General features: G+C 47.4%; 1 protein-coding gene across 26 annotated transcripts in view; it reads right to left on the bottom strand.

Annotated features, from left to right (window-relative positions):
* The window catches only part of CLASP2 (cytoplasmic linker associated protein 2), a 2,039,150-nt gene that overhangs the window by 377,001 nt on the left and 1,638,960 nt on the right, over window positions 1–23,189 (bottom strand). For 13 of the 26 annotated variants that reach the window (XM_078688301.1, XM_078688302.1, XM_078688305.1 and 10 more), the window contains 2 exons: window positions 15,173–15,251; window positions 15,018–15,068 (listed from right to left, as the gene is read on the bottom strand). In XM_078688301.1, coding sequence (XP_078544427.1) covers window positions 15,018–15,068; window positions 15,173–15,251 — 130 coding nt within the window. The remainder of the gene's footprint in view (window positions 1–15,017; window positions 15,069–15,172; window positions 15,252–23,189) is intronic. The other 13 variants (XM_078688307.1, XM_078688308.1, XM_078688328.1 and 10 more) reach the window with 1 other exon arrangement.

Raw genomic sequence — 23,189 nt, 5'->3', positions numbered from 1 at the left:
GCGCAAGCGCAGCGTAGGGCCTGAACACTCAGAGGGGAAGAGCAGGGACAGGGTAATATGTGCATGATCAGAGAGGGCCCTCGCCTCGATAATAGCCCCTGTGACTAAGTTCCAGGTAGCGGAGGAAGTGGTCAAGCTGGGCGTATGTTTTGAGTGCTGCTGAATAATAGGAATAGTCCCAATCCGTCGGGTGCAGGCAGCGCCAGGCGTCCCTAATCCCAGCGTCACGCAGCCAGTCCTCACCTGAATCTGAGAGGGCGCCAGCGCCCCCAGTGTGAGATCCAGAACGCTCTAGGTCTCTGTTCATTACTAGATTAAGGTTACCCCCCCCCCCCCCCCCCCCCCCCCCCCCCACCACTGGGCCTGGAGAGTGTAGCACTTTGGTGCAGGCCTCTATTAAGAATTTCTCTGGACGTTCATTAGGGGAATAAATGAAAGCTATGGTGCAGAAGGTGAAGCCAATTTGGAGGTGTAGGGCTAAAAGGCGTCCTTTAATCTCCGCAATGGGCCCGATTACTGAACCGATAAAAGTGTTTGGCTACTAGGATGGCCACTCAACCCCTCTTGCTGATCATAGAGGACCAGTACTGATGGGGAAAGTCTTTGTATCGCATGCAATGGGCGTCTGATGTTGAGAGATGGGTTTCATGGAGGAGGCATGGGTCTCCGCCCGAGTTTTCCAATAGTGATAGCACTGCTCTCCGTTTAACTGGGTTGTTTAGGCCCCGTGCATTGAGACTGATTACTTTAAGATCTAGATGGATGAGGGAGGAGTTAGGTGAGCACCTAGAGATGGTGCGCAGCGCCAAAGTGTAAATAAGATAGGAGGAACCTGGGGGCTGAGGTCTTCTAAGTATGTGCGACTGCTGCCAACGTGTCCTGCATAAGATCTCACTGAGGAGGGAACTCACACAACCATAACAATTAAAAAACAAACCCAGATACAGAACAATATGGATAATAAGGAAATCGTCCAACCGGGCCTACACCGGTCGAGTGCTATAACGTGGAAAATCCGCAACAGTGCGGGAATGACACGAGTTCATCGTAGAAACAGAGTTCAGGGGGAAAATGACAGTTCAGGTCCAAAAAGGGTGTAGGTCCTCCGACCCGCTCGAATTCTATGTTTTCAGCTAGCGGGGAGGATCAAGCGGGAGATGTGTTGATGGGACTGCCAGCCAGTGATGCCAGGACATTTTCCTGCTCTTTTTCGCAGTCTGTTGCGTCCGGGCCAAGGGGCGAGGAGGAGGGCCTGCCCATGGTGTGCCAGCGGTCTTGTCTGGATCTGCGGGGCGGGAGCGCTCTGTGAGCATGGTGGTGCTGGAGGCGGGAGTCCAAGAAGGTAGGAGGCTTCGCGCAGTGATCTAATTTGATGTAGCTTTCCGTCGTATTTGAAGATGATGCAAAAGGGGTGACCACACGCGTAGGGGATCCCTTTCTCCCGAAGGCATTGAGTGATAGGCTGGAATTCCCGTCGCTTGAGCCGCGTGACCGCAGAAATGTCTTGATAAAGCGTTGGTGAAAGGCCACGGAATTGTAGGGGGTGAGAGTCTCTGGCCTTGTGCAGCATACTTTTCTTCAGTTGAAAGTTGTGGACACACGCCAGGATGTCCGGAGGAGGTGCATTGCCACGGCGTGATAGGCCTACTCAAGGAACTCTATCGATTTGTATCTCCGTAGTGTGATCCGCGTCCAGGATGTGTCTGAACAGGGCCTGCACAAAGCCCTCTATATCATCTTCCTGTGCTCCCGGTTTCACTCCTCGGATACGCACACTGTTACGACGTGAGCGGTTCTCGAGATCCTCCGCCTGCCCCTGGAGCTCGATATGCTGTTCCTTGAGTAGGAGAACCTCCTGTTGCAGCATCTCGAGTACTTCATCGCGTCCATTCTCGGGCTCCTCCAGTGTTGCATCTTGGTCCCCGATCTCTGAGACATCGCAGCGAACCTCCTGTAAATCCACTGGCAGTTGGTCTCTGAGTTCTTGGAGGTCTTCTTTAAGGGTGAAGAAAAGCGATGTCATGAAGGCCTGTGTGGCCAGAGTGTCTGATCCGCCGCCGCACCCGTCTTCATCTACGGGTGAGGACTCACTATCTTGGGTTGGAGCATGACCATGACCGAGCGGTCATTCCTAGGACGCCCTGATGCCATGGGGGGACCCAGTTCCCAGCAGAGACCCTGCTATGGACTGCTGTCGTCAAGCAATGCCTGGGGGTAGGAATGCGGGGAGGGTGAGCCGGAAGTTGACTAGGCCCGGTTTATATGATGAGCAAGTAAGCCAACGTCGGGGCTAGGTCAGGTCCGTAGCAGTCTCAGTGGTGCTCTTGCGTGGACGCGGCCGCTGGCGGTTGGGGGGGTTCTCCTGGAGGAGAGTGCGGTGGAAAGTCCCAGGTCAGGCGAGGTCCTGCAAGAGCGGTGGGTTACAAGGGCCCGCAAGTGCCTTGTGGAAGTCAGAAAGGGGGCTGCGGGGTGCAGTGCTAATCCCGTTCTCTGCGCCGTCCGCCAACCCGCTCCCCGGCGAAATGCTGAAGGTGGATGGGGCAACACCAGGGCCCAACGCTGACCTCAGGGGGGATGCCGCAACCCACCCCTGAGGCAGAGCGCAAGCAGGCGCAGACAAGACGTCAGGGTGATGGCAGTTACTTGCAGCCTCCAGGGGGTTAAGATCAAGGCGCCGCAGACACTAGCAAGTCTATCTGGGCAGGCTTCAAGCAGCGGTTTGTGCGTCCTCAACGGGGATGGCGGCAGTCTCCTGGGCTCTCCCCACGTCGGTGGCAAGGCAGTGGTGGCTGCAGAACTGTTCGGGCCCCAGGTCCGCTCCTGGTGTGCGAATCAGCTATTGCCCCCAGAGGGAGGGGTGGGAGGGTGGGGGAGGAATGCGCCAGCAGGCCTCAAGTCTCCAGCGGAGGAAAACGGCAAACAGTACCTGGAGCTCCCCGGGGGGCGGGGCGGGGAGCGGTGCACCAATGCCGCAAGCTGATCCCAGTAGGACGGCAGAAGGTCCGTCCGACGTGCTCCCGGGACTCTGTTCCTCTGTGCCCCGTTCTGTGCCCGGCGAAGCCGTAGCTGTCTTTTAGGCCCGCCCCCCACCCTGGGCAATGCTGTTTCAGGCCTATGAGCCTGGTTGCCAGCAGGTCTTGGCGGGCTGTGGAAGGGCCCGGCGCCAGTCCTCAGGCCGTGTCGTAGCCGTTGAGCCGCAGTGGTCCAGGTCTGGTTCTGTGATGTCCTGCCTCGCCCCCAACGATGAGTGCCCTCCGGAGAGCGCTGGCAGGCCCCGACAGTTGAGGGAGGGGAGCTCCCAGGGCGATCCCCATCAAGCCGTAACAAGTACGCCCCAGCAATCCGAACTCACTACCACGCGCGAAGCTCTGTGTCCGGTCAGCTCACGGCGGTCCTCCGAGCCTCCAAGGGCCGCCGCAGGGTATCAGGCAAGTTGCGTCAGTGTCCTCCGCCCAATGTTGCTTATGGATGGAAGGCGATTGTATTGCTGATGGATTCGGCGGGTCGGAGCGACCGTGAAGCACGTCTTACCCGGTCGCCCCCTTGGACACGCCTCTTGATCCCACTTTAAATGTTGGGAGATCCACCATACCTGTGGTCTGTGAACTGAACAGCCATCTGCGTTGTGGCCCTGGGCATTGTACGGTCCCTTTTTTAATTTTCTATTTACTCACACCATTATTAGCTTTATTATTTTAATCCACAAGAAACAATTAGATAAGAATTAGTCAAATCAAGCATACTTCTTCTGGGTGTGGGAAAAGAAAGGACAGCCCATTTTTACAGGGTTCAATGTCCACAAAATGTCTAACATCTATCTTTTCATTATAGACTTTTAAAAGTCTCAAGGCCAGCAGAAAGAAATCATGTTTTAAAAAATAGCCATTTAAAGATGTGTCAGCAAACTGATGGTTTTTCCCTCTTATGATTATGTAAGCTTTCTGTAAATTTAGGGTCTACTTTAAGAGAATCCAATATGAAGGGTTCTTGTGCCACACTGGGTAAAAGGCTAAATCCAAGTGTTTTGCTTATTTTTCTGTTCACCAAGGGTATCAAAGTATTGCCCGTCAGGAAGTTTTTTATTTAATGGGATAATTCCTTTGTTCTAGAACCCTTTGTGCTAAATTTGCCTAGGGGGTTTGAGTTTTTTTTTTTAGAGGCTTCACTCGTATTCTTTTGTCCATGAGGTGTATTCAGACTGTGGACTGGAAATTTAACCAGACTAGCCTTGCTGTTAAATGATATAAGACTATCCAACATTAATATCAAGGGACATGCCGGACCTAAACCTTTGAGTTTATTCACATAGAATGTGTGATAACGCAGTCCTTATTTTTTTCCTAACGTAACTTGGAACATGGTCAATTTTAAGTGGTGCATCCCATTCTATGATTTAGTTTTCAGAATGAACTAGCACAAAGTCAAGGCAGCTGCACCCACACCTTTCCTAAAAACAGATGACTATTAATGTGGCCAAAGGTACCTCAACAGTTCTGAAACTACAGCCAAAATATGGCTTAACTTAACAGCTTTAAGCTAAAATTTACATACCAATTTAAGACGCAACACTTATAAGATATACCTACCTATTCAAATATCATTTGTCTCATATCAACTCAGTGACTTTCAGCTTGTACTCATATACTATCACAATCGCAACGTGTCCTAGAGTGTGGAGGTAGCCTCAAGAACACTACTCAATTGGTTTCTCCAAACAATGGAGATTCCCTACTACAGAAGCACTAACCACCAGTCAATGAAGTAGAAAACATTGGCCTGTCGCTTAAAATATAAACAAGCATAACCTAGAGTTGGGCTCTCCTTTCACACAGTTCTTCCTCATGAGGTATGGGTTAACAAATGGCCAAATCATAGGGGGTAAGGAGGCAGTGAAGCCCTTGTCCACCAAAAAAAGCATAATGAAAGTATAAGCATATTTCCTGTCCTCTCTTTCACCCCACAAACGCTTTCTGGATTGAACCAGACTGCTGGGAACGTTATGTTCAATTTTCTTCAGCTTTCATTCTCTTCCTAGTCTGATTTTTTTTCTTCCAGTCTTGACTCCTACTGTAATGCTTGTGGAAGATATTCTAGAAGGCTTGTCTGAACAGAGTTCTCTGCTTTAACAGTGATAGGAAATTGGCACCATGGCCAAACTGAAATGTCCAATGGCAGCAGTTAATACCCTCTATTATGTCTAGGCCTTCTAGAATTTGGATAAAAAATTAGAATTGTCACTGCTCCCCTATTGTTGGAAGACAACAATCTTCAATTGGAGATGTACTATTCCTCTTCAACAAAAATGGTCAAGAAAAACTCATGCATGTAATTCTCAGTATTCTCGCCTTCTGATCGTTATTGCCAGGTACTTGATGTTCTCTCTCCTGGCCTCCTTTTTATTGTCCTCATGCTGTCAACTTCTCTAGCATTAGCGCTTTCTTATCCAGCACATTTTCTTTTTTTGTTACGTCACCTTGTTTATTCATCATGACTTGTTGCAGTTGAAGCCTTAGTGATCATGATTCATTTTGTCAAGCACCTATGCCAAACAATCGACTAGATCCACTTTGGTCAGGCCTAAAGTGCCCCCTTCATTCTGGCACATTCATTGTGTTGTATTGTAGTGGAGACTGGAATATTATGAGGGGAAAGAACTGAGCAATTTTAATGGTTTTAATGGTTTTCTTGTGTGTTGTAGCCTTATCTCCCCACCACAGGTGTTACCAAATCTCATTGATGTTACAACACCATAGGTGTTATCAAATCTCATTGATGTTACCACCCACGAAGAAAATGTATCAGTTTAATCATGTATTATGCAATGTCAGTAGCATCTTTAGAATGACACTTTTATCAGAATGGACGCAGATATGAACAGGGAACTTTCCTATTTGCACTAATTAGGGTGTTGTTTTCTTGAATGTAGAATCATTTATTTTCTTTCTCGAAGAAGTCTGCAAAGGTGATTTTAAAATTCATAACCGGGAAGATCCTTCATTATATTATTACTTAACTCTTTTTCTTGTGTTAGCATTAGCGTTTCAGTTTTAAATTGAGTATGGATTCTCCAACAACGTACTGACCTTTCTCCAGACTACAGAGCATTTATCTTTCTGACCAACTGTAGTTCTTTTCATTCATTTGGTCTTTATTTCGATCAATGTAGATCATAAAAGTGTAAAGCAATTTAACACACAAAAAAGCAATGTTCAGTATAAGAAATATAAAAGCAGTACAATTGATCTATTGTAATGAATTCAAATACAAGAATTTTAAAATCATCAGATATAATTCATTGTCCTATTAATAGCTAAATATACTGTTTACGAATGTGCTACATTGCAGTTAAAAATTTTGCCACTGCAAACACGATTGGAGGAGATAAATCTGTCTTTAGTATTCTATAGGCTAGATAACAGTTCCTAAAGCCAAGGTTTTTAAGAAGTGGGACAAGCCAGTAATTCCTCGGTCTATGGTAAACTGGGCAAAAAAATACAATATGCAAATCAGTTTCTCGGGGAAAAGAGTATGCTGGGCACTGTGAAGTAGAATGAGATTTTGCCCAGCGGTCCGTGAATGCCCTAATAGGGAGAGATCCATAACGCCACTGCATGAATAATTTCCTAGTAAGGGCAGGGCTAATGCTATCAAGAACAGACTCTCGGTGGTATGAGTCTTTGATTTTAATGAACAGATTAGTTAAAGATCCCTCACGTGAGCTCTCAGTTAAGACAGATAATTTGTGCTCGTAGAACATCCTGGAAATACATTTACGTGGGATCCTGCTGCATGCTTTTCCAGGATCTAACCACAGTTCCGGTCTTCCCAGTGTCTCACAAATTTGTCTGATATATCTCAACCATGGAATTTGTCCAACGTTAGGTAGGCGCAAGATCTCTTCAAGCTCAGACCTATAATTAGATCATTCTGGCTGGGTCCAGATTTTGCGCCAAAAAGTTAAAGGTTTGAGTCCCAGTACTTCTGTTATAGGTCTTAGACCCAGATCTAATCTCATCGGAAGCAGTGGAGTACTAGGTGGTAGGGCTGCCAGCTGCCTGATAACATTGTTTTCGCTAATCTGTAAATTCTGGGCAGTTGTATGACCCCATAATTCTCCACCATAGGTAACTGCCCCTCTTGCCTGCATTTTGTAAATTTGGAGGAGGGGGCCGAAAGGCTTGTAAGTCAACCCACTTGCCATCCTGCAGATACCACCCGTTAGCTGGGCCAATTTCATGGTTGCCTTAAGTCAGTGAGAGTCCCACGTCATGTTCTGATTAATTGTTAGCCCCAAGTATTCAAAGATGAAGACCCTCTCGAGTCTTAGGGGCCCTATGGTGGGATTCGAACGGGTTGAGGATCATATATTTGGTTTTTAGTGCGTTGATCTCCAGCCCGCGCTCGACACAAAAGGTCGAGAACCCGTCTAGTACCCGTTGAATACCCATAGAGGACTTGGACAGCAGCAGGGTGTCGTCCGCAAACATAATAGCGGGCACCCGGTTGCCATTGAGCTTAGGGGCATCAATGTCACTGAGCCTGTTCAGGTGGTCGATTACCCCGTTGACAAAGAGGCAGAACAAGGTCGGCGCGAGTACACAGCCCTGCCTTACCCCCCTGTCAACGGGGAATCTTCCTGAGAGTGCCCCCCCTCTGCCGCACCTGACCCTGGCAAAGTTCCCCTGGTGTAATCTTATCAGAATTGACAAGATATCAGCCGGGATACCAAGGTCGGCTAGAACGGACCATAATTTATCTCTAGGGACTAGTTCGAAGGCTGCTCGCAAGTCCACGAAAACCGTGTACAAGCTGCCGCCCTCGATTCTCGCAGTCTTCCAGAATAGGAGGTTCAGACGGAAGATCTGGTCCGTAGTTGAAACCGGCCTGAAGGGGACTTAGGATGGCGAATTCATCGATCCAGTTTTGGAGGCGGTCAAGTATCAGTCTACCGAATCATTTCTGAGAAACATCGAAAAGACTGATAGGTCTGTAGTTGGCTGGGAGCAGAGGCGATCCCTTCTTGTATATTGGGACAATCTCTGCGCCCAGCCAAGTACCTGGTACATCCATGCCCCTCAAGATTGCGTTAAAGATCGTCATTAAATATGGAACCCATACATCGGGTTCCTGCCTGAATAGGTCGCCCGGTAAACCATCAAGGCCAGGTGCTTTACCTGATGCCATCCGAGCAATCGCTACTCTTACCTCCAAGTCTGTGAAGGGGTCCCCTTCGGAACAATCGCTGGGGGACAAAAAGGGACCAGGTAGGGCCCCGTCAACTGCCCTATACAGGGATTGGAAATGGTCTTGCCAAGCCTTGGGAGCGATGTTAGGTTCTATAGCCGAGGCTAGCTCCTCAGACCCTGTATTCACAATAAGCCAAAATTTGCGGGAATCCCTGACAGCTAAGGAAACGGTGAGATTTTCCCATTTGTCCTGCTCTCACTCTCTCTTGGCGTGGGCAATCAGACACTTATAAGCCTTTCTCGTGGCTCTGATCTTATCTTTATCCTTCCCTTCCTTAATCGAGATTAACAAATCGGTTTTTGCCTTGCGGCATGCAGTGTTATACCAAGAGCGGCGGATGTGTCGGCCGCTGCCACTTTTTACAGCCGAGAAGAGGACTTCGGCCACAGACTTGATTAGGTCTTCGTGCAGCAGCCACAGTTTTTTGTTTGCGCCCTGAATGCTGGTTTGTTCCACAACTGCACTCGCCATTTCAAGTATGGGGATGACCCGGGCATATAGCTCTCCTAACTTTTCTGGACTAGAGGCCAATTTCTCCCACCTTATCCTACGTCTATTGTTGGTTAACACAAGCCCTTGCGCAGAGGCCTCTGCCCCCCTAACCTCTAAACAAGGGTGGGAATACTCTAGTTCCAGTGCATCGTGGTCGCTGTCCTCCCTAGCGATCACCCGGAAGTCAATAATATGCGACCACAATGCAAGTGGAACCAGAATGTAATCGAGTCTGGACTCCCTGCCCTTCTTGTTATATGTGCATTTGGGGGGGATGTCAGAATTTGTGCGTCAATTACAGGCCCGCACGCCATGTTTCAGAGTTAGGGATGTGATTTGGACGGCCAGTGGGGTCCATGCTCTAGGGGCGGGCGCTGCCGATTGGGGTACTAACCATAAAGCATCCTCCTCCTGGGACAATCCATCTAATAAACCAGAAAGCGGTTCAAAATGGCAGTTCAGATCCCCTCCTATCAGGAAGGGGGTACCCTCAGGAATTTCGTTTAGGGCTGTCGATAGCTCCTCAATGGTACGAGATTCTTGTGAAATGCCCACCGGCCTAGAGTAAACATTTATCAACAAGAGTCTGCTCGAGTTTGGCCACACCAGCATAACGCCTAGGATGTCCTCTGTGGCTAGGGGAAATAATGTTGCCATGCATCCCAAGTCTACAGCCACCCATGTTGCTAGACCTCCCGAGGGGCGCCCTCTTCCCCCCCACTTTGGAGGCTTTGCGAATGCTGCAAATCCTGTGTGGGAGACATCCTCTCTCGCCCAGGTTTCTTGAAACATACATATGTCTTTGCCCTTGACGAATGAACTCCAATCCGGGCAAATCAATTTGTTTCCCAAACCTGCCACATTCCAAGATATTATCTTTAGGAAGGGAGGGATGAGGCTCGGGATTGGAGAAGGAGAAGAGCCCGAATTGGGTTCGGTCGTCACTAATGTATTGTTGTCGGAATTTTCCCTCTGAACAACTATTGCATGTTTCAGAGCTGGTATGGTCCCGGCAAGGATTTTGTTTACCTCTCCACTGATGTGATGCTCCTTACGGGGGGCCTTTCCCCTTAAGTTAGGAGTGCATTGTGTAGGTAGGGAGACCCTATGATCACTTGTGGCCTCCCCCCTCCCATGTCCACTCTGTCAGTCTACCATGTCCAGGGTGCTGTACCTGTTAAAAGTTGGAAAATAAGCAGGCTGCTGAGCTCTAGGAGCGAAGAGGGCTCCTCTTGCTCTTTCACCCCATCTTCCCTCCCTCCTATGGACTGTTCCCATCCCTCCTCTGCTTGCACATGTCTCAATGGTGGATAGAAGAATGACAGAGGTAAGGGCATGATGGAAGTCCCTGGTTCGGGATACGACCAGCCGCATATGTGTGAAACGGTCATGGGGTCCCTAAAATTAATTAGGACACAATCTCCATTGATGGATTTCCTGGTGTTGCCTAACCATGGTACTCTTCTTACCATAAGGACCTCACTAGTTATTCCTTGTGGGAGGGGCCTATTAATGGAGAGCCAGTTCACCACCTTATTTTGCAAGGCTGCGACGGGTTCTTTGGTAAATGGTTTTAGCTCTGGGACACCAGCCAAAATAACAGTGTATGGGCTCGCCTCTGGTGGTAGGTTCATTGGCCTATATTTTTTAATATTGCCCTGCCCGCCCTGTACAGCTTCAGCTGTCCTCTCAGGTAGGCTGAGAGTTGGGGCTCGAGTGGTCACCTTATTGGTTATGGGTGTGAGATAGAGGCTGTTGAAGTTGCGTAGGCTTAGAGGCTGGACCAGCTTCCTTCGCTAAAGACGCTGGTGTAGCCTTCTTATTTCTAAGCTCCCCCCCACCTCTGGGCGCTTTATTGTCTTTTTTAAGACTATCAGCTAAGAACACCGTTGTCTTTTCAATAGACGCTAAGCTAGCTTCGATCTTAGAAAGGCGTAGTTCAAATGGGTGTAACATAGACCTTAGAAGGACACCTATATCAGAGAGTGTAATGTCCTCATCCCCTACGATTACACTGGGGCGTGGAGGTGACTGTTCTAGTGATTGAGTAGGTAATGGCGTGTGTATTTGCGGAGTGGTAGAACCCTTACCAGATACTCCTAGTTTGTGACCCTCCACCCTAGAGTTATACTTCGCAGCCTTGGCCTTTCGCCCCCCAGTATTATGTGCAGCTCTTTTTCTTTTTGGGATAGCTCCTTCCCTTTCCCCCTGGGTAGGATGAATGGTTCCAAGGGGAGTGCCATCTGTACAAGCCATAATGGCTATAGCATTAGTGGGTGGTGGAGGGGGCTGGGGTAGAGGTAGAAGGCTTAGCTCTTTGGGGGCGCTAGTATCAATATCAGTATTATGAAGGGTAGAATTAGTTAGATCAGGTATATCAGGCGTGCCGCTGGCCCCCCTATTCCCAAAGTCTGTCGATACACAAGCTAGACTCTTTTCTGGGGTAGTTGCGTGCGCTAGGGGACCCATAGAGGATCTCCTTACCCAATCAATTTCTTGCGATATGCGCCTTTCGAGGATGGTAATTTCATCAATAAGGAGGGAACCCGCTTTTGCAAAGTAAGTGTCCAAAGTACCTTTTGCCGCTCCAGCGGCTAACATGGTCTTGCTCCTAGTCTCTCTTGCGGCCATAGTCCGATGATCAGAAGACATGGTGGATGGATTGGGAATATGTACGTGGTACTAAGACCAAGGGGGGTAGCCCGGTCCCGGTCTCTGCCGGACTCGAACGGCCTCAAACGGCCCGCCCTTTGCCCGGGCTTCGCCCCGAGCTCCGTCCCGCGTGTCAGCCCGGGATTAAGTAGAAGTAGCAGGGGGCGGGAAGAGACTCCAGCTGCGCTGTGTTGGTAGAGCGCTAGGGATGCTGGGTCTTGCAGTCCCGGCCCCTGCGAGGAAAGGAGATGAGCCCCTGGTCGTCCCAACTCCGTCTGCTTTAGCACACAATCCTTAGTGTCCGTATAGTGGGCAGGCAATTTGCAAAACAGGTCCTTCGGCAATCAGAAACGGCTTGTGAGCGGCTCCCGCCAAGCGGGGGCCGCGAGCCGTATATACTCTTGCAGTAAGGCAGGGGGCGGGAAGAGACTCCAGCTGCGCTGTGTTGCTAGTGTGGAGGAGTGTGGCTCAATGGTTAGAGCGGCAGACCCTGATGCAGAGTTCTGGCTAGGGACCAGGGTTCGATTCCCGCCTCGGGGGGGTTTCGGGCTCAATTTCCTCAGACCTGTTAATTCTCGCCTCGGTGCCTATTCTAATCACGGGCCCCACGCTGCAACTCTGGGCAATAGCTTGCTTAGCCTCCACACCGGCCCCAACAGCGCTAAGGATGCCTGGCTTCACCCTGGGGGTACCCAGGAGTGGACACTTCACAGGGAAAGCCAGGAGGGGTTCCACAGCGGTATGAGTATCAGCGCCAGGAAACCGCATAGGCGACGCCGCAAGGTGACCGTCTGGTGACAGTGCGCTCTATAAGTACCATGACATTTTACATTTTAGAGCGCTAGGGATGCTGGGTCTCGCAGTCCCGGCCCCTGCGAGGAAAGGAGATGAGCCCCTGGTCGTCCCAACTCCGTCTGCTTTAGCACACAATCCTTAGTGTCCGTATAATGGGCAGGCAATTTGCAAAACAGGTCCTTCGGCAATCAGAAACGGCTTGCGAGCAATGATGACTCGAGGGTTAACAAAGTAAAAGACCGTGAACTCAACCAAGACTCACGTGGTACGTAATGGTGACCCGCCGTGTAGTATGGGTGAAAGTGGCGGTGTTCATTCGAAGTTAGCCTAAACGCTAGTTCTTTTCACATGAGTATGGTTTTGCTCCTATCTTGCAGGATGGCCATCCCACTTCATATGAGTGTTGAGTTTTGGGTATGGATGAGTGAGGCCCAGCTAAATGCTAGGGACCCACCTTTCTTCATCACCATGGCTTCTCATTCATATTATCACAGGCACCATACACCCTTGACCACAGGGTCAAGCTTCTTATTCTTGGCGGAACTTATGTGGGCTATAATAGAGGTCAGTGGCCTTCTTCCTATAGATTGTAATGGAATTCATACACAAGTGCCACAGTTACATGTCTGCTTCTATCCTCTCTGAACTCTGTGACTGTCTGGCGTCTGCAACTAGGCTAAGGGGAGAGCGCTGACCTTTAAACAAAGCATCAGCAGTTTAAGAACACTTAGGCATGAAGATAAGTGGGACCTCTGTAGTACTTGAAGAGGTGCACCAAACACCATAGCCCTGTGTCCTCTCAGGAGGTCAACAGAGTACTGTAGTCAAGCATTATAGAGCAAAGGGGAGACAAAGGCTCTCTTAAGCACTCATCAACATCGCAGGGTGGTACGATGAACTACACAGTCATGATGCTGGGATTCCAGTATGGCTGTTTACTCACCATCCTCAGAATGAAAGGGCCAACTTATTTACTCTTTTGTTCCTGTTTCCCCAGGACCACCAAGTTTTTTTCTGCTATGGAAAGACAGCTATAAATTAAACATTTTGAAATGCTACACTAAAGGCTGGTTAGGGCATAGTGGCGGGGTATTCCAGCAGACTTCACTTCTTTTCCAGCAGCCATTATGAGGCTCCAGATTTCGTCTTGTCTGGAGCCAGGAGGGTAACCAACCTACATGTGTTAGGTTTAAAAGTTAATAAGCCCAATTTAAATATACACAGAATCAAGATAATCGCTGGTTGGTTTGAGTTACAGGAATTACACTGAAATGTGAACTTAGGATTCAAGGAGAAACCTAATTTAAGGACAGCAGCTCATTAAAATCCTCACTAGAGCTCCCAGAACTATAAAGCTTTCCAAGTAGAGTGAAAATGAAGGAATATGAACCAAAAAGGGACAATTGGAGTGTGAGCATCTTTGTGTGGAGGGTGCTAATATTGGTGTTGTTCTGATGCTGCTGGTTATAAGATTGTGAATGCTTTTTATTTGTATTATGCACTCAAGTCATCAGCTCATACCCATAATTGCAACACAATTAACAGGCTATAGCCGTAACAACAAAGGGTGCTTTATTAAAACCCTATCTAGAAAAAATATACAACATAAAGTAAATAATAGAACGTTTTTAAGTTCAAATTAGCTCCACATTAAAACATTTCCAACTTTCTATTTGTGTGCAATGATTTATTCAAATTATCTTTAAAATTATTCATCCATAATAGGGCCTAATGGCCAAATTACTAATTTAACAAATTGAGCAGCTGTCTGCATACTTTTAAGTAGGGTCGGCTCCTCCGATTGAGCAGAGGAGCATTACCCCACTTAATTGCCCCAGAGACGAAAAATAAAATGGTAATTAAGTTAATTCATTACCATTTTATTTTTTGCCAACCCGTCTTGAACCGAGTGTCAGGACTGGGCAGGGCCTGCTGAGTGGCAGCAGTAGTGGGGTGCCTGACTGTGCACTAGTTTATGGTGCGCATGTCCCTTTGGCCGCTTGTCTTGCGACAGCCAGCCTGACATGCATTTTAACCCTCTCAACCCAGCTGTCTTAAAGAGCCGGGTTAAGAGCCTACACAAGCCTCCAGTGTCCTCAGGAGCAGCGAGAGAGGCTGTCCCCGCCAATCCAGGCACTGCTTTCATGCAGCACCAGGATTGTTTAAGCCTAGCTGGAAGTGACGTCAGGAGAAGACGACGACAGGAGTGAGTAGGACGTGTCTTTGGAAACCATGGTAAGTACCATTTTATTTATTTTCTGTATTTATGTACTTTAAACAAACAAATATTACATTTTTCACCACCCCTCTAGTAGGGGGACTTTTAATCCGCCATTACTATTATAGGAGAAGAAATATTGCCAGGTCACACTTAAAATAGTTGTGACAACACTGAAGTTACAATGTATACACTGCAACCATAACAAAAAACAATTTTTATTATGTAGACAATATTTTTAATTAGTAAAATTTCTTGAAACCGCAATCTTTAAGAAACAAAAGATAAGTTAGCCCCCAACAACAGCCAATTATTTGACAGACGCACCAAACCCAAAGAAGAAAGTTAGGAGGAACAGAAGAGGGTGAGTTTGCAATTCGAGCTTGGTGTTAGAATCCCCAAGTGTTTCTCTTCTCTTTGTGGCATTCACCTGCAAAGATGTCTTTCAAACTGAGTAAGGACAAACAGCCAACTTAACGTACACATGCGTACAAGCCTCTTGCAAAGAGTTAGTAGTGGCATCTGAGGTCACACAAGAAAATAAGAATTGGATGAACAATCAAAGAGAATTCTTAAAGAGAGGTTAAAAAGCAATAAAGGCAGGCGAAAAAACCTTTGTGCTCCAAAAAGAGCGAAGCTGGTCCTGCAGCGCTGGGTTGACTGTCTGAAAGTTCACAAAAAAAAAGTCCAATCTTTGAAAATTCTTACGCAATTAAGAATCAAATATTCACATTTAGCAAAACCCATCTTAAAAAAATACAATTTTACCTTGAGATTTGGCGTCTGGGTCTGGTCTACAGTAAATCTCATAAGAATATTAAACTGAAGATCATTAGGAAAAGACTCTCTGGAACACAAAGGACCAACAAACAATAAATTACTTTTTAGAAAAATTTAAATACAGAGTAAGCAAACAACTATAATATCATTATAAATAAAGAAAAAATCTGTTAACATTAAGTCATGAAATAAAAAGCAATGAAGAGATAAAAAGTAGAGCAGGGCTCTGAAATATAATAGATGTAAATGGGAATCTTCAGAATAATTTTTGTTTGCTAAAAAAGTTTGTCTAGAACCAACAAAAAAAGATAACATTATTTCATAATTCTGGTGTATGAGGCATACCGTCATTCCCGATAACCAAGCTATGACTCATGCTCTAATCTACTTTGAATATCAGAATTGCCTATTTGACTGCCTCCTTAACTCATCACATTACCCACCAATTCAATAAAATGTGGGTTTAATGTAAATAAGTGTTCTCCCATGCATATTATTAATACTTTGAATGGTTTTGAAAGCACTTTCTATTTAGCCAGTTAGAAGACTGGACTGTAGAAATAGGAAAAAAGATCTCACTTCAAACGAGGTAGATTGCAAGTATACATATTAAAGCAAGACTGACCATTTTGCTTTAACATAAATTCCTTAATTCTCTGGAGAACAGCTGTGGTAGCCTCCATGTCCATTGTGGAAACAAATCTTGCTTGTATCATGTTCATATACTGATATGTTTCTGGGCACAGAGTATACTTGCTAATTTTTATGGCTCTAGTAGGGTCAGAAGTTATAACGCTCAGGACTGCAACTTTGCACATGTCCTAGTAGATCAACCGTGCTTTAAAAATCTGGCAAGTAAACGCAGCATTTTGGGAGAGTAAGGAGGCCAGTTTTGTATGTATGAATAATATCTTCCCCGCAAGGACATCCAGCAGATCCTCAGTGAGAAGATCCTGCCATCTGTTCTTTAGATAAGTTTTAGCTGGGAGTTAGAAGCTATTTCTACAAATAAAAATGCTTGGGTGGTTTTCAGTATCTTGGAAAACTTGGCACATGAGAAACATATATTTGCATACATTAATACATGGCTGCAACATACTTGGTTATTAGTGTGCATTGAAACCTTAACTCGCACAGTGATCAGACAGAAGGCAATGTTTATACCTATTCCAGGGTCTGTCACTAAGCCAGCAGTACTTTAATGGACTGGAGTTATACCCTTTCTTTCTAACCTCATGCGATTTAGATTGAGAGGCTGTATTACTGTTATACATGATTCCATATATTAGTACTGATTGAGACCCTATTACCTAAAATATCCTTTTGATTTCTCCCCCCTCCATTTACATTTGTTTCCTCAACTTCACAGTATATTGGACTGTGTATTATCCTCAGTGATGGCTGAGCTATAACCTTTTTCTTTTATATATGATTGTATATTGTACATAATCACATTATACACTGTATTGGACACCTGTATCAGATTACCAAAAATGTATACAGACTGTTTATAAACTGTTTTGTTTCTCAAACTTTAATGAAACAATAAAAAAAAAATGAGAAACATATATTTGCTTTAGAAACCCAGCTACTATTGTAATAGAAGACCTTCTTTCTGAGCAACTCTTTAGAAGGCTTACAATCCTCGGGCAGGACTGGCAAAACATTTAACTGTACCTTGGTTATATAGATATGAATCTGAGATATCAAAAAACTGATAAGCTAATTTCAAGTAGTTTATTTCGAATTCAGAAGTTACACTGATGAAAAACATATGTTCGTATTTTACAACTCTTTCGACTATATGAGCTTTGGAAACAAGCTCCTTTTAATAATGCTAATTTTACCATCAACACCCCAATCAGAGAATAACCATAAACACAGCCATCCCTAATTTTATAGGGAACTTCTTTGAAGGTATTAAATGAAATTTTAAGAATTTCCATACCGATTTTCATACCTGATAAAACTAGAGTAAGATCATTTGCATACCTGTACCAGCTGCAACAGGGCTAAGACATGAACCGGAGATTAGAAGCGCCTCAGACGTCTGTATATTTAATTTATATCCTGAAACTTTCCCATAACTATGGATATGATGCAGTGAATTATGCAAAGAGACACTTGGGTTGGAAAGTAGGAGGTGCATTGAATCTGCATAATAATGTGTTTTATTTAGCACAATAATGAGTAGTTTCCCTTACATCCTTACTGAACTTAAGGACAACTACCAACAGTTGCCAATATGAATTAGCTCAGGCAGGTATGACCACCTCCCTCAAGGCAGGCTCGTCTGGATTTTGAAAATCAAAATTAAGGCGAAGAATAGGGCCAGGATTTCTAGAGGAGCAATTCATATATATACTAGGCTTTAGAGTGTCTAAGGGAAGAGGCGGGGCGTGGCATACGGCATGATAGCTGCACAGTGATGCAGCTCTGCCGGCCATCGACAATATCCTGAAGTTATCCTGCTCCTGTTGGTGCCATCTACACCTTTTTCTACATGATGGCAAGTCGCTGTGCACAACATAACTGATTTCGGGAATTTGACCGCCGTTGGATGTCCTGCTGCATACGTGGGTGCCCTCAGCCGCATGGGCCTGGAGGCAACGTGGCGGCTGTTTGAGGCTCGGTGCCTGCGTTTGGGACTTTGAGTGTCCTGTGCTGTTCCAGTGCCCCCACGGCTCAACACGTAATTGCCTGTGACTGGAGGTACCGGGATTGATGGGGGAATTCTGATACCCTTGTTGCCGAGAGACGCTCTGGTCTGCTGTGGTCGCCAAGGGACCCTGCGGTGGACGGGGCTGCGCACGGCACTGGGCTCGGCTCGCGGCTCCAGTCCAGGCGCCGAACGGATGCTGGGCCTCGCCCGGCTTGAGACCCGGACTGTGTGTGGCCCCTGTCTGCGTGGCGCTGCGGGTGCCGGACCTCGGAAACAAATCGCTGCCGGCCAGAGGTGGGTCCTGGGTGCGCTGCGAGGGCAGGGCCTGACGTTCTATCCCAGACTGCTGCTGTCGAATCTGTGGGGCTGCCCTTCTGCCCTGATGGGCTGCGCTGGAGCGCATATACGGGGGACTACATAAAGTGCTGGGCTAACGCGACGCTGGCCCGGACAGCGGTGAATACGGATTAGTTACTTACCTGTAATCCTAGTTGTCATCCAGGGGTATACTCATCAAAGTCATAATCTATGAATAATCCCCGCCCATGTGCGGGATCCCGGAGCATATAGAAAATACATATAAATATGTATGTATATATATATGTGAAAACATATATTTGCAGCCTAAAACATTTCCTAACTGGCAAAATTGCCGCAAAATTACATAAATTAGCATACATACAGTAGTACTCTTCCAAACCCTAAGGAAGAAAGAGAGCAGAAAACATTTGTATACAACAATGCTTTATTGCCATAGGAAAAACCTGTAATTGCAGGCATTTGCCAGTAGGCTGCAGTAGAGTATAAAGCAAACAAAGAAAACTGACACCTTGCCTGTAAGGCATTAGAGTAGGGGTACCGTGCCTTTAAGACCTGAAGGCAACCCCCTGCTCCCATGGTGCACCACAGGTGACAGTTGGGTCAGTTCTTTTTGGAGGTGCATAACACCTGAGGAGATCCACAATAAAACATCTCATAACTGTGTAACTCTGCTCGTCCGGGGAGGTGGGCGGGAGCTTATGACTTTGATGAGTATACCCCTGGATGAGAACTAGGATTACAGGTAAGTAACTAATCCTTCTCATCCAGGGGATACTCATCAATAGTCATAATCTATGAATAGATTAGCAAGCTCATACCCAAAGTCTCGCGGACGAGCAAGAAGTATAAAAACTTCACAGAATGACTAAGACATATATTGCAAATACATCTTATGCAAATAAGTTCCTTAACGAGGCCTGCCCTACTCTGGCATCGGCCTGAGTATCTGAGTCCAGGCAATAATGGCGGGTAAAGGTATGGACAGACCGCCAAGTTGCCGCTTTACAAATTTCAGAAATAGGAACACTACGAAGGAGAGCTGTAGTGGAAGCTTTCCCTCTAGTAGAATGTGCATGTGGTTTACCCTGCACGGTCTTGTTAGCTAGTTGATAAGCTAAAGCTATACAGGAGACAATCCAGCGAGAAATGGACCTTTTGGAAGCTGACAGGCCAGTATTTGTACTGCCATAATTAACAAAAAGCCGGTCAGACTTCCTAAGAGGCAGGGTTTTTGAGAAGTAGAACTTCAGGACCCTCCGGAGATCTAGGGAGTGTAATGACCTCTCCGGGGGAGTGGAAGGATTAGGAAAAAAGGTAGGTAACGTAATAGATTGGTTGATATGAAAGTCTGAAACTACCTTAGGCAGGAAACTTGGGTGCGTTCTTAAGACCACCCTGTTGGCATGAAAAACTGTGTAAGGCTCCTTACAACACAAGGCCTGGATTTCGCTGACCCTACGGGCAGAGGTAATCGCCACTAAAAAAGCAGCTTTCCAGGTCAAGTGCTGCAAAGAGGCCTTATGTATAGGCTCAAAAGGAGCACTCATCAGCTTAGTCAGGACGATATTAAGCTCCCAGGGAGGGGAGGGGGACCTCACCGGTGGGAAGACTTTCTTAAGACCTTCTAGGAAATCTTTAACTACAGGCATAAGGAAGAAAGATGTCTGATTAGGAGACTTCCTATATGCTGTGATTGCAGCTAAATGAACCCTGATGGAGTGGTATTTCAAGCCTGATCTCGCTAAATGCAATAGATATGGAAGAATCACCTGCTCTTGGCCATGTATCGGGTCAAGAGAGTGCTCATGACACCATAAGAAGAACCTCTTCCACTTGAAAGCATAGGACTTCCTAGTGGAGGGTCGTTTTGATTCCTTAAGAATAGTCATGCAGTCTGCTGGGAGGTCTAAATGTCCATACTGGATGACCTCAGGAGCCATGCCGTCAAGCGAAGTGAATGAAGGTTGGGGTGAAACACCTTCCCCTGGTCTTTGGTCAACAAGTCTGGACGGCATGGTAGGCGCCGGTGCGGAACCTCCGACATCTGTAGAAGATCGGGGTACCACCACTGGCGTGGCCACTCTGGTGCTATCAGGATCATTCTGGTGTTGGTCCTGTAGAACTTCTGGTTCACCGCCGGGATCAGAGGCAGGGGAGGAAAGGCGTAGAGTAATCTCTGCGACCAGCTGATCAAAAGACCGTTCCCCAGTGATCCCTGTTGGAGAAACCTGGACGCGAAGAAGGGGCATGCATTTTGCATTGGCCGCGTCTGCGAACAGATCTACGTCCGGTACGCCCCAGCACCGAAAAACCTCTTGCGCCACTTCCTCGTTGAGCACCCAATCGTGCGCTTCTACGAAGATTCTGCTTAGGCAGTCTGCTTGGACGTTTTGAATTCCTGGTAGATGAACTGCCACGATGGACAGGCCTGTTGCTAGGAGCCAGTGCCAGATGGCTTGTGCTTCCAGAGACAAGACTCTTGACCTCGTGCCTCCCTGTTTGTTCAAATAGAACATAGTTGTTGTGTTGTCCGTTTGAACCTGGAGGTAGTTGGTGCGCAGAGAAGGATAAAGAGACTTGAGAGCCAGATGAACTGCTCGAAACTCCAGGAAGTTGATATGGTAGCCTTGCTCTACCTCGGACCAGAGGCCTTGAACTTGGAGTCGGTCCATGTGAGCGCCCCAGCCTTGAAGGGAGGCATCCGTGACAATTGACTGGGACGGAGGAGGACGATGGAATGGCACTCCCCGGAGGAAAATGGATCGTTTTAACCACCATCTGATCGAGTCCCTGGCTTCTTGAGGAAGCAAGACCCGGTCTTCCCACTGATCCGATCTCTGAGACCACTGATCTTCGAGGGCTTGTTGCAGAGGCCTCATGTGAAGGCGAGCATTGGGCACGATGTAAATGCACGAGGCCATCGATCCCAGAAGAGAGGACACTTGTCTGGCTGTGGGGGCCTGATTGTCCAGAAGAAGGCGACCCTTCAGGAGCATAGATGACAACCTCTCCTCCGAAGGACACACGCTTGCCTGTAGTGAGTCCAGAGAAGCACCCAGTTAGTGGATCCGCTGGGAAGGGTTGAGAACTGACTTTTTCAGATTGACTTGAAGACTCAACGAGTCCATCAGTTTGAGGCAGAACGACAGATGGTTTTGAAGCCAAACGTCTAGATATGGATAGACGAAGATCTTTCTTTTGCGAAGAAAAGCAGCCACCACCGCCATGCACTTGGAGAATGTCCGAGGTGCAGATTTCAGGCCAAACGGCAGCACTCGATACTGGTAGTGACGGTGTCCGATCTGAAACCTTAGGAACTTCCGATGCTTGACTGACACTGGTATGTGGAAGTAGGCGTCCTGCAAGTCGATGGCACACATCCAGTCTCCCTGATGAAGATGCGGGAAGATCTGGTGCAGGGCGAGCATGCAGAACTTTTCTTTTCGTATGAATTTGTTTAGCATTCGAAGATCTAGAATGGGCCTGTATTCCTTGGCAGTTCCTCGTTTTTTAACCAAGAAATACCGGGAGTACACTCCTTGATTTTTGTGAATGGAGGGAACCTCCTCTATGGCCATCTTCTTCAGGAGGACGGAGACTTCGTCTTGTAGCAATTGACTCTGGAAACGTGGGAGGTGAAGTGCCTGAAGGAGGACTTGCGGAGGAGGAGATTTGAACCTCAGCAAGTAACCATGCTACACAATATTCAGCACCCATCTGTCTTTTGTAATGGATTTCCACTCTTTCAGATGATGAGAAACACTCCCTCCCACCGGAGTGGCGAACAGACGTGGAGGAAGCAATGGCTCAGGGCTTAGGAGGTTGCTTGGAGGAAGACTGCTGCTTGTTATTGCCACCTCTTCCTCTGCCAGGACGACGCTGCTGGAACTGCGTCTTCTGCTGAGACTGGGATTGCCACTAAAGGGGTTTGAACCCTCTGCTGGAAAGACCTCCTGTCTCCCTGGCAAAAGCGTTTCTTGAATTCCTAGCGCTTTTCTAATCCCACAGCTTTGACGGTGTCCATTTCCACTTTCATTTTGGACATTTCGTCGTCCGTGTGTGGACCAAACAGAGATTTCCCATTGAATGGCAAATTCAAAATCTTCTTCTGGGCGTCTGGTTTGAGCCCTGTCAGGCGGAGCCAGGCCGAACGACGGGAACAAATACCATTTGAATAGCCATGGGCCGCAAGGTCAGAGGCATCCACTGCGGCGCTAATAACTTGATTGGCTACCAGGCCTCCCTCCTGTATAATCTCCAGAAAGTCTTGGCGATCTTACTTGGGGAGCTTGTCTGTAAAGCGAGTCAGGGAGTCCCAAAGGGACCTGTCGTACCTTCCAAGCAAGGCAGAGGCGCTAGCCACCTTCATAAATGAAGAGGAGGTGTTGCATACCTTCCTACCAAACAAGTCCATAAGTTTACTATCTTTTTCCTGGCGTCGCCTCGGCGTCGACCTCCTTGACGTCGAAGGATGGGATCTGACAGTCCCTCTCGACGGCGGCCCGCCAGCCGGCGGCGACCTGGATGCCGTCCCAGCTCTCGACGCCGATCCCCTCCGGGACGGCGGAGAGTGTCTCGACGTCGACGGAAGCCTCGACGTCGACGGAGACTTAGATGTGGTAGCAGCCATGGACTTCGAGCCCGAAGTATGGCGCCTCAACGCCGACTTACTTGACTGCGGCGGAGATCTTCGACGTCGTATAGATGATCTTGGCCTCTTCGACGGCGACCTCGATGTTGACGGAGTTCTTCGACCTTCCTCTTCCTGGGGACAGGAGAAGCGGAATGACGCCGTTTTTGGCCGTGTTTGCTTGTAGGAGAAGATCTGGGGGCTGTAGAAGCACCCACCTGGTGACTTTTGTCCATCTCCTGCATGGCATGAAGTCGAATCTTCTCCCTGTCGCGAAGAGTTCGACTTTTAAACTTTTGACAGTGATGGCACTGAACAGGATTGTGTGTAGATGGAAGGCACACAATACACACAGAATGTGGGTCAGTCAGAGCCATCTTTTTGTCACAAGA

Source organism: Lissotriton helveticus, chromosome 4_1, assembly GCF_964261635.1.
Source record: "Lissotriton helveticus chromosome 4_1, aLisHel1.1, whole genome shotgun sequence".
Taxonomy (NCBI): domain Eukaryota; kingdom Metazoa; phylum Chordata; class Amphibia; order Caudata; family Salamandridae; genus Lissotriton; species Lissotriton helveticus.
The sequence above is the reverse complement of the archived record's forward strand: the minus strand, read 5'-3'. Positions and strand labels throughout refer to the sequence as shown.